The 11,518-nt window shown below is 30.6% G+C and overlaps 1 protein-coding gene and 2 non-coding genes across 6 annotated transcripts; 1 reads left to right on the top strand and 2 right to left on the bottom strand.

Annotated features, from left to right (window-relative positions):
* Nucleotides 1-358: 358 nt before the first annotated feature.
* Nucleotides 359-440, bottom strand: TRNAS-UGA (transfer RNA serine (anticodon UGA)). The gene has a single exon. It is a non-coding gene; the product is annotated as a tRNA-Ser (tRNA).
* A 1,450-nt stretch (nt 441-1,890) lies between these two features.
* On the bottom strand, nt 1,891-1,972 carry TRNAS-UGA (transfer RNA serine (anticodon UGA)). The gene has a single exon. It is a non-coding gene; the product is annotated as a tRNA-Ser (tRNA).
* Nucleotides 1,973-7,618: 5,646 nt separating this feature from the next.
* On the top strand, nt 7,619-11,189 carry LOC111904538 (uncharacterized). 4 transcript variants are annotated; one of them, XM_023900289.3, is made up of 13 exons: nt 7,619-8,060; nt 8,530-8,671; nt 8,745-8,899; nt 8,975-9,157; nt 9,242-9,317; nt 9,426-9,503; nt 9,580-9,665; nt 9,746-9,819; nt 9,912-9,957; nt 10,021-10,130; nt 10,215-10,389; nt 10,482-10,593; nt 10,746-10,972. In XM_023900289.3, the coding sequence occupies exons 1-12, from the start codon at nt 7,794-7,796 to the stop codon at nt 10,545-10,547; spliced, it is 1,458 nt and encodes a 485-aa protein (XP_023756057.1). In that variant the 5' UTR covers nt 7,619-7,793; the 3' UTR covers nt 10,548-10,593; nt 10,746-10,972. The 4 variants fall into 4 exon arrangements, with proteins under 4 accessions (XP_023756057.1, XP_023756059.1, XP_023756055.1 ...); XM_023900291.3 differs by lacking the exons at nt 10,482-10,593; nt 10,746-10,972 and adding an exon at nt 11,035-11,189; XM_023900287.3 differs by lacking the exon at nt 10,482-10,593 and having other exon boundaries at nt 10,746-11,018.
* Nucleotides 11,190-11,518: the final 329 nt, after the last annotated feature.

Genomic DNA, 11,518 nt, shown 5'->3' with positions numbered 1-11,518 from the left:
AATACTAACAATGTTCCTTAAAATTTTAATCTTCTCCCGTAAACCAAATTCAATATCTTTTCCAATAACAGTTGAATCAAATCATGACACATGTTTGCGATTGACTCAATCAAGGCTGCTTTTTCCATTATAAAGTGAATAATGGCAACCACTAAAGTTCTTTATGCAATGATATATGCAAGAATATAATAATAAGCCAACAATTAAGTACCTTCACCATATGAAGACACCTCTCTCTATTTTGTAGCCTGCTACTGAAACTGTGCAGCATCATATTTATCGTCGTTCTTGCGTAAAAGATTTTATATAGGAAAAAAAAAGGGTAAGTCTAATCAGGAAAAAAAATTAAAATTGAATTCGTCGACAGCAGGGTTCGAACCTGCGCGGGCGAAGCCCAATAGATTTCAAGTCTATCTCCTTAACCACTCGGACATATCGACTGTGATGTTGTTTGGAAGTTTTTAAATTATAAAACCTATAAGTATCTATAAGACATTCATGTCTCGTATTATTTTGTATAATATCTGAAATACATTAACTATCAATAAATCGTGTGTTACTATCCCTGAAGACAATCTGTAACTTCAAAAATATATAAAGGAAATTTGTAATACTTAAATAATGGGAAATTATCAATAAATCGTATGTTCACTTGTCATTTTATGGTTTTTCTATTTTATTAAATGCCAAATATTATATAAATATAATAATAAATGCATGTCAATTTCATTAATAGAATTTCCTTCTAATGTCGAAATTACTAAATTAAAGTTTCATTAAGTTCCTTTATTTATTTATTTAAATTATTTGTTTAAATTTAAAAGACAAAAAAAAAAAAAAAACACTTTAATTTTTATAATTCAATTCTCACTTTTCTTATAAATTCAAACTTCTCAAATATTTTGAATTTTATATTAATTTTTTTTAAATAAATTCATGTGATACATGGGTCTCACACCTAGTGAAATCATAAAATATAATTATAATAAATAATATTTCTATTAATTTTTTAAAAATAAAAATTATTTGATTGAAATTAAAAAAAAATAAAAAAAACATCTATTAAAGATTAAATGAACAGAAGTAATTTATATCATATTATTTTCTTAAGCAGTTAAAGAGAAAAACACTTGTACTAATGGAATGAAAATCACAACCACAGAAGAAAATATAGCATTTTTGTGAGTAATGTTTCATTCAATTACCTTGTAACAACCATTTTTTTTAAATTACGCCCGTTACGTTTCATTCCATTACAGAAGTATGTTTCATTCCGTAATTTCCGTTAGCGTATTCGAAACTAAACACCAAACACTACCCTAGTGACATTTGAATCAATAAAAAGTTAAAAACTAAATAAAAGAGATTTGATACAAAAGAAAAAAACAATGAACCGAAAATAAATGAAAATAACATGGCAACCATATGGCAGCGAAGTCAATCAGGAAAAGTCACTTCAACAATTTTTATGATCAACAAAAAGTTCAAATAAATAACCATGTTTTTTTGTTAATAGTTTCTAACTTTTTATTGTATGAATAAAAAGTTAAAATATATTCTTATTTAATAGATAAAAAAAACTGAGTATGAACTGATCGATTAAATAACAAACTATCCAAAATATGATACTTTTTAGACGAAAAGATGACACATGCTCTCAAATTTATTAATTTATATATATCCAAAAGAAATTAACAGCATTGCTAATTTGCTATAAGAATAATTATAACCCGAAAAATTCTTTCTGTCTTTTCGTATGGTGAATTTGATCAGAAATTCTTTACTAACTACATAAAATCAAGCTTAAAAACTTTTCTTTTTATTGGTTGCAACTTTAACTAGACGTGATAAAAAATCAAATTCAGGACGGAAAAATACAAAAAAGAAATTCGTCGACAGCAGGGTTCGAACCTGCGCGGGCGAAGCCCAATAGATTTCAAGTCTATCTCCTTAACCACTCGGACATATCGACATTTGTGTTTAGCAATCTGATAGGATTAATTAAAAACGTTAGGTAATAACATTGGTAAAGTTTTGGAGGAAAAATATAAGACTCCTGAATTGGAAATATTCCTACAAAATTGTTTTTACTTTTTAAATCTATTATAATAAATGAAGGTTTTTTACCACATGTCCTCTTCTCATTCATTTAGACAAATGGTATTTTCTAGAATTTTTAAATTTTCTATTTTCCACTTGTCATTTTATTGTATTTTTCATTTTATTAAATTAAAATTTCACATTTAATATGTAGGTAATATATATGTAAAGTATTTATTAGAAATGGTTTATATATGTAATGTATTCAATACATTAAAGTCTTATTAATTTTAATAATTCAAAATTTTTCTTATTAATTCAAACTATTCAAATTATTAAAATTTTATATTTATTTTTTTTAATTAAACTCATGTAATACATGGGTCTCACACCTAACGTGATGTTATACGAAACTTATCAGGTATCACAAGTTTCTTCTTATGAAATTAACAGAATGCCATTTATGGTAAACAACACGTGATGTTGATTTGTTTTTTTCTTTAATTTTGGTAAATAATATTTTAAATATCGAAAAATTAGTCAAATAATTTTTTCTTATGCTAGGTTTTATATCAATCAGAGGAAAGCTAAAAGAATCGTATTTACTCACCTATTTTATAAAAAATAGTTATGTAAATTGCAAAATTTATAGAGTCATCTATCATCAAGGTTCTAAATAACGTAAATCGTAGCTTGGTGGCAAGGTTAAAGTTATGCCATAACAAGTCTAGGCGAGTCATGACGTTTTTAAAGACGTGACTATTTTATATTCATTAAAAAAGATAAATTATATAATTATTGAACCTTTTCAAATATATGAAGTTTTTAGAAGTATTATATTAATATTTAATCTAAAAAAGTTAAAAAAATATATTTTAGGTTTGACAAACAAAATTAAAAACAAAAAATAAATAAATAAATAAATAAACTCAAGCCTTGAAAAAAACTCGCGCCATAATGCGATAAGGTGCGCGTTGACACGGTATTTGGACGTCACGCTTAACATATCCGCTTGAACGTTTTCGTAACGGCTACACCACGCCTCACGTCATGACACGCCTTGAGGCGCGTCATGACGCGTTTTTTTAAAACCATGCCTATTATATAAAAAGTAGTTATATAAATTTTTTGGAATTCTATATTTTTGTTAAGTTTATGAACCTTATTTTAGCTACACAACAAAACTGTCTCCACTTGCTTCTCATTTGAGCAACTTGTTTTTTCTGAAAAAAACAAGATTTTCTATCCACTTTTTAATCATTTTTCATTAAATTTGTTGCGGTTGTTATTGATAAAAATATATTTTCTATGTACGAACTTTAGTTTTTATCCATATTTAATCAATTCTGTTATTTTCGTATGCATTTGACCTATTGATAATATGGTAAATATCACCAATAATTACAAGTAGTAAGATGAAAGTCTATAATAAAAAAAAAAAAACACATGGTTCCATTAACATTTTCAAACAAAAAGCTAACTAGTTCACATGTATAAAAATTTGTGACGAGAGGATCAAGCCCAGAACAATCATAACTTAAAAAAAAAAAACTAAATCAACTTATATTTGGAGCAAATGCATTTGAACTAAGCCTTTATGAGGCTTATGGTGTAGAAGTATAAAAATAAAACATTTATTTATAATGAAAAACCCTCTCATCATTTTCTTTTTTGGAAGAGGACTCTTTCATACAACCAAATATGTTTTATATTATCTATAGTTTATATTTTTTTTCTCAAACATATTAAGTTATATACTTTAAAATATTTATGATATGTCCTTATTTTTTTTTTATTTTTCTTATATAATTCATTGTACATATTTAAAATTTAGGTGGGTCATATAAACCCACCTTAGCTCCAAATAAACTCGCAACTTTAAGTAACATTTCTCTATTTTCAACGGACCAAACAAATTTATCAATCAAGCGTATACGAAAAGAATATAGTTAATTAAATATCGACAAAACCAAAGTTCGTTATCTTTTTAGTTCGTTAACTCGTATTTGTAATAATTTGTTAGCTATGGTAAGTCCAAATTCCACTTCCAAGTTCTAGCATCTAAACTTACTACAAAAATCAAATATCCTCCTTTGATAAATATCCTCCTGGGTTACAATATCATATATCTCAAACAAATTTAATAGTTGTTAAGATGTAACTTATTACTTATATACCATATTAATAAACTTCTGATATTAATATCGTAAAGTAGTTAAACTAGATTATAAGATATTATATACAATATTAATAAACTTTTGATATTAATATCGTAAAGTAGTTAAACTAGATTGTAAGATATTATTAGTGACCAATTTAATAATTTTAATTCTAAAAAGTGCTCACATTCTACAAGTAAAGTTATTAAATATTAAAGGCTATACAAATGAAATATCCACAAAGCATCAACAAAGTTCTTTGAATTTAGTTAGGGAAGAGGTGAGTAGTTGGAATCTATGAGGTAATCGTTGGACTTTTATGTTTTAACCTTTTACTTTTAAGATTAATGAGTAAATTACACCAATGGGCCCTATGGTTTGGAGTAATTTGCGCGTTTGGTCCATAACTTATTTTTTTAACTCGGAAGGTCTCTACTATTTGATTTTGTTACGCGTTTGGTCCTTACTGTTTGTTTTTGTTACGCGCTTGGTCTCTGTCTTACCTAAAAAAACTGTTATTTAAATAGGAAAAATGATGGAGTAAGTAAGGTAAGGGGAAGGGGTGAGGTTGGAGGTGTGTTTATTTAAATAAATTAAAAAATCAAGAGAAAAATAGTCTTTTTAGGTAAACACAGAGACCAATCGTGTAACAAAAACAAACATTAGGAACCTCCCGAGTTAAAAAATAAGTTAAAGACCAAACACACAAATTACCCTAAACCACAGGGACCATTCGTGTAATTTGCTCAAGATAAATTTATAGTCAATATTATTATTATCATTATATATATATATATATATATATATATATATATATATATATATATATATATATATATATATATATATATATATATATATTAATTGTATGTTCCGTTAGGAACAGTAAAATTCCTAAGAGTTTGACATAATTGATCATTTTTTTTTTATCTATTTTGAGATTTTTGGTCATTTTTCACGAACTTTTAATATTCAAAGTTTGACCACAAAGCTTTAAGGATTTGATAACTTTGGTTCATTTTCTAAAAACTTGATAATTCCAGCCCCTTATAGTAAACTTGTCTTTTTTTTTTGTCAACTTTGCCCCTTCTTTTTTATCCATTTTGACACTTTTGGCCATTGAAATCAATTTTTTTTTTCATTTTTTAGAACCTTTTAATATTCAAAGTTTGGCCACAAAACTGTAAGAAATTGACGACTTTAGTCTGTTTTCTAAAAACTTACTAATTTCAACTCCAGGAACTTTTTAATATTCAAAGTTTGGCCAGAAAACTTTAAGAAATTGACGACTTTGGTCAGTTTTCTAAAAACTTCCTAATTCCAATCCCTTTAATTCTTTAGCCATTTTGACACTTTTGGTCATTGGAATCAAAATTTTTACATTTTTCTAGGAACCTTTTAATATTCAAATTTTGGCTACAAAACTTTAAGGATTTGACAACTTTGGTCCCTTTTCTAAAAACTTGCTAATTCAAACTCATTTAATTCTTTAGACATTTTGATACTTTTGGTTCTTGCAGTCAAAACTTTTACATTTTTTCATAAAAGACACAAAAAACGGCCCGAGGCGAAGCCCGGGTTTTTCCGCTAGTTTTTAATTAAAAATTTTAATTTATAATTATTAACATGGCTTCTTGAAAGAAAATGTGAAAATTGTTTAAAATTATTCTTTGTTTTTTTGAAGGATTAAGACATGTAGGAGCGGGCAACGAAACTTCCCGTTTATACGACATGACACTCAAAAGAACGCCGACTACACCGCCCCCAACAGGTGTTACCCGACGTTATGTTACGAGGCGTTAGTGTGGTAGAAACGACTTCATTTGGATTAAGATTCTCACACGGTAATAAATTGGGCCGTTTAAAAATGGTAAAAAATGTAAAAAAAAAAACAACAAATTTATTTTTTCAACTTTGACTTTAACTTTACCTACAATCCAAATTACTCCTCTCATCATGTTTTGAATCATTAAACAATTACTCATTCTATCGCTATGGATCAAAACCCGAACACTCATCATCTAAACACAAATACATCTCCGCCTCTCGGTTTTGCACAATATGAGTTGTATGCGAACATCCTCAACACTCAAGACACCTTTTTCAATCCTGCCTCACCCCACCACAATTCCCCATAACCCTTGCACAAAACCTTTTAAACATATTCGCTACAATTCAACAAAATACCACACAACCACCACCCATGGAAGAAATGGTACCTGAGACGCAAGCGGAGGGGGTTGGGGGGGGGGAGCCCAAAAAAAATGGCTAACAAAGGGATAGCAAGAAGGAAAGGGAAAGCGGTTGCGGTGGAGCAATCGAAAAACGAACCTCTAGCACGGTGGGCTGTAGAGGAAGAATATGCGTTGGCGGTGTCATGGTGTGGGACATCAAAAAATCCTACTCAAGGAAACGATATGAGAAAAATTGCTTTTTGGGAGGCCGTGATCGGGAAATTTCGGACCATTTTGAAGTATGATGAAAATTATCGCAATCACGATATGTTGATTAGCAAGTGGACTCAAATAAGCAAGAGGTGTACCGAGTTCAATTTCATCTACAACAAACTTTCCTTGCACAAGCAAAATGTTACGACCGATTTTTGATGTTTACAGAGAAGCAATTGACCAATATCATGTCGAGACGGGTCATGTTTTCGAGCACGAAAATATTTGAGAGATTGTTAAGGAAGACCCAAAATGGAATAAAACAGACACATTTTCGGAGCAATAATCCAAGAGGTCTCGCGTATTGGGTTCGATCGACGTTTCAGACGGGCACACTAACATCGACCTGAATGCGTACACAGATGATATATTGGGCGACTTCAACGACATCAAAGAGATCTCCCCGCATCGACGACCGATGGGTCGCGAAAAGCGAGGCCAGCTCAATGACACGCGGAGGAAAACGAAAGTAGACTTCGAGAGCAAGCGGAAATGAAACAAAAATCTGACGCTCACAACGAAATCACACTCAACGTGAGCATTTGGAGTTCCTTCGCCGTGAAACCGAAGAAGATCGTATTGTGAAGGATTTGACGATGCTTCAAACTAGCGATGAAAATATGCTACTGAGACGGGCGAAAGTGCTCCGAAAAATGAAGACGAAGATCGAGCGGAAATATCGGTTTTATATTTTTAAAATTATTATGACTATCGTATGTTTTCGGTCAATGTTTTTTTCTTTTGTAATATTGTTTTTATTTTTAAAATGGTATGTTTAATTAAATAGTTAATTTAATTATGTTTTATTAATTTAAATGTTTTTTTAAATAATATGGTATAAATTTAAAAAATAAAACGAATTAGAAAAATAAAAATTAAAAAACATCAGAAAAAAATAGTTGGTATTATCAAATATTATATTTGATGTGTAAATATTATATTTGATGTTGTAACACAAAAAATATGACTATTGACGCAAGACATTTTTGTTGTGATAATAGTTGTGATAATGTATCACACCCACTGTTACGGCGGCGCATAAAGGAGGTCGTAAGGTGGCACCAAAACCGCTGCACCTAACTCTATCTTGGTGCAAAAATCCCCCAAAAGCTCCACCCTCGTTTTATTCCAATTTCTCAATCCATCAATGGCGACATACAAGCTCGCAGCGATCATCAGGAACCCTAACAATAACGACGAGTTCCTTCTTGTTAAGCAAACTCCGCCTCCCAAATACGATGATCAAGAATACGACTCGTATGCTGACTCCGACCTCTGGGACTTGCCGTCGGCGAAGTTGACCTCGCTATCACCGGAAGTAGATTCCTCGCCTCACTTTGTACTGCAAGGCGAAGAAGCGTGTTCGCATAAGCTCAATTTGAGGAAATTTGATCTTCCTTCAGCTCTTGCCGAGGTATTAATGAGTTTATCTTCTACCAACGAATTCGTTATAATCCGTACAGTAAACTTATTATAGAATCGAATTATTCAGATGTACTCCTTCGATTTCATTAAAATACCAGGTCTTAAACTAGGTTGTTGTGATCTAGATAAACTCGTTTTGGAAGTGAATAGTCCTTCTGTTTCAATAAGTCGCACAACTAAACAGGAATAATCTTTGTATTCAGAAAGCACTACGATTCAATCCAGTAAAAATGCATCAGTTATTCGAACAGAGATAGTTTTAGTAATGGTTGCCCTCAATTGTAAATGCAACTCCCATTTATGCACTTTGTAAATCAAACCGTATCTTCTTTGGACCAAAAGCCACATCTCTGATTTTGGAAGGGAGAGAGTAGGACTTCTGGAATTATCATGATATGAACTTCTAAACGATGTTATTGCATATCAATGTAATATCCAAGTTGCTTGCCTGATCTTAGGTTTTGGGACAAGTAGGTTTTGAATCAGTCAATGGAGTAGAATGGAAGTTTTTGAAGCTTGTGGAAGAACCTAATTTTGGACCAGGATTCCCTATTGAGACTGTGTATGTGACTGGAGACCTTGTTCTTGAGACTTTAAAAGGTTAGCAACATGCTAATTTCAATTACAATGTTTCATATTGTAAACAATGAATGTTATGGGTTGACTTTTGCAGACCATTGTCAATGGAGTTCCAATGAAATTTGCTCCAATTTGCTTCTTCAAGTAAAGCCAGGTGGCAATCGAATTGGGCCATTAGCAGTCAACAGTCTACTCAAAGAGTCAATGCAATCTCATTCCTTGAAATTGCCTCCAACATTGTCATGTCAGGTTTGTAGGCTTCCATTAAATGTTCTATAAATCAAGTAAAGTCTCCACTTTTAATGCTATTGCATAAAATTACAGGAATACCCTCCTGGAGTAAACATTATACCTATGAGAAGCAAAACAGCACAACCTTTTCATACAACAAATTTGATTGTATTTACAAATGGGAATAATCAAGTTGAACATGAAAGTAGTTCCTTTATTGCTCATGGAGATGCAATGATAATAGATCCTGGATGTCGATCAGAGTTTAATAAAGAGGTAAATGTATAGATTTTGATGTATTAAATTATGTTTTTAGTTTCTTAAATATGAAGTAATTTTAATAGTGAAAGTGAAAACCAGCTTGCAGAAATTGTTACTGCTTTACCACAAAAGTTAATTGTATTTGTCACTCATCATCATCGTGATCATGTTGATGGTAAGCAACAACTAAAAAAAAAAAATCTTAATTACATTTCCCATGTTTTATAATTTAAAAATTATATTTCTTTTGATGAATAATGATCAATTTGATGTTTTCTTTCAGGGCTTTCCACTGTTCAAAAAACCAATCCTGATGCTCGTCTTTTGGCACATAAAAACACCATAAGCCGCATTAGAAAAGGTCACAACTTTTTACATTTACATATTACCAAAAATACCCTTGAACATGACTTTATTTTCTGATTTATGGCATACAGATGATTGGACTCTTGGTTGTACAACAGTTTCTGGAACAGAAGAGATCTGCATTGGTGGAGAGAGATTCAAAATCATATTTGCTCCAGTAATTACAACTTAATAATCTAATTAACTTAAAATGATCACTTATTTAAGAACTAAAAAGTTAAAAATTAAAACATGTAGGGGCATACAGATGGACATCTAGCATTGTTGCATGTTAGCACTAATTCATTGATTGCAGGTGATCATTGTGTGGGGTAAGATCCAAGATCCTACACCTTGACATTAAAATTAATTATTATTTGCATTCCAATATATTTTTTTTTATAAAAATTGTTATTATTTTCAGACAAGGAAGTGCTTTCTTGGATATAAATTCTGGTGGTAATATGAATGTAAGTGAGTGCAATTTTTTTTTCATGTGAATTTTATATTAACATTAAATTATTCTTTTTCAGGATTACTTCCAAACAACTTACAAATTTATGGACCTCTCACCAAATGCTTTGATCTCCATGCATGGAAGGGTTAATTTATGGCCAAAACACATGCTTTGTGGTTATCTTAAGTATGGAAAAAACATATTAATTATCAAAAAAGTTTACATTGGTGTTTTGTTTGGATGGGTATTATAGTAAAATGTTTATTTCAGGAATCGTAGAAGTAGAGAATCTACAATCTTGAAAGCTATAGAATCAGGGTCAAAAACTTTGTTTGATATAGTTGCATATACATATGCTGACGTGGACAGAAATCTTTGGGTGATTGCTGCATCTAATGTGAGGCTTCATGTTGAGCATCTTGCTCATCAAAACAAATTGCCTAAGGTAAAAAAAAAAAAACGTTCACACTAAACCTATAAAATAATAGTTAAATTGATAAAAATGAATTTTACATAAATTGATTTGAGATTATGCAGGAGTTCTCTTTAGAAAATTACAGGCGCAGTTGTTCTCAATTTACTATCCACGTGGGTAAATTATAAACCCAGGCCACGTCATCTGCTGACTCCCCCCCTTCTTTTACCTTAGGTTAAACTTTTTGCATTTTAACCCGAAGACTTTCCAAAATATTTAAACTTGAAAATTTGTTACCACCTTATACTATATGATAAAAAGAAAATTTAAAGTTTGTTGATCTTAAATAAACATATAAAAAATGATTACAATTTTTATTTTTGTAGGAGTTTTCTGTAGAAAAGTTTGAGTCAACATGTAGAGTTCATTTCTTTTTACGGTGGGTGTGGACATATGTACAAAATCGCATTATTAATTATCCAACTTTGATGCTGCTTGGTGGTCTAACAGCTTCTGGTGTTGCTTTGTTGTATTCTGTACGCAATAATCTAAATTCTAGATGAAAGTTCTAAAATTTACAAGTTATATGATGTATTAAATTTAAACTTATTTATATAGATGTTGAGAATGGTTTGGAAAAATTATATTTTATATCACAACGATTGGGATGTGCAGATTTGATCCGATAATGTATTAAATGCTCGAGTGGACAGATATTGGTTGATGAAGATTTGGTTTGGTGGAAAACAAAATGTTTATCTTGTTTTTGAGAATTGAAAAAAAATGTTTTGAATATATATATAGAGCATTTTCTTTATGTCGTTAATTTAGGAGATGTTTTTGTTAGCATCCATTATTATAGTGATTCATCTATATCAATTAGATTTGTGGTTTGGTAGGCCGATGTTTCTCACCTCCTTTTTCATGACTTTACAGACAGTCTTTGTTGGTAATAAAGGGAAAGCTTAAAGTGGTATGAAGTCTTTTATGAGATAAAACAAAACAGAGGACAGGGGACAAAGCTGCACTGTTTTATTCACTTTCACAGTAAACAGAAACAAGACGCTCAACAACTTACACTTTCACCTTTTAAACTAATCAAATGCAGAAAAATAAGGAAACTAACTACACTACCCTCTAGACTTGGTATTATAGCCAA

The sequence above is a fragment of the Lactuca sativa genome, chromosome 3 (genome assembly GCF_002870075.4).
Source record: "Lactuca sativa cultivar Salinas chromosome 3, Lsat_Salinas_v11, whole genome shotgun sequence".
Classification (NCBI taxonomy): Eukaryota; Viridiplantae; Streptophyta; class Magnoliopsida; order Asterales; family Asteraceae; genus Lactuca; species Lactuca sativa.
This window is presented reverse-complemented; position numbering and strand designations above follow the sequence as displayed.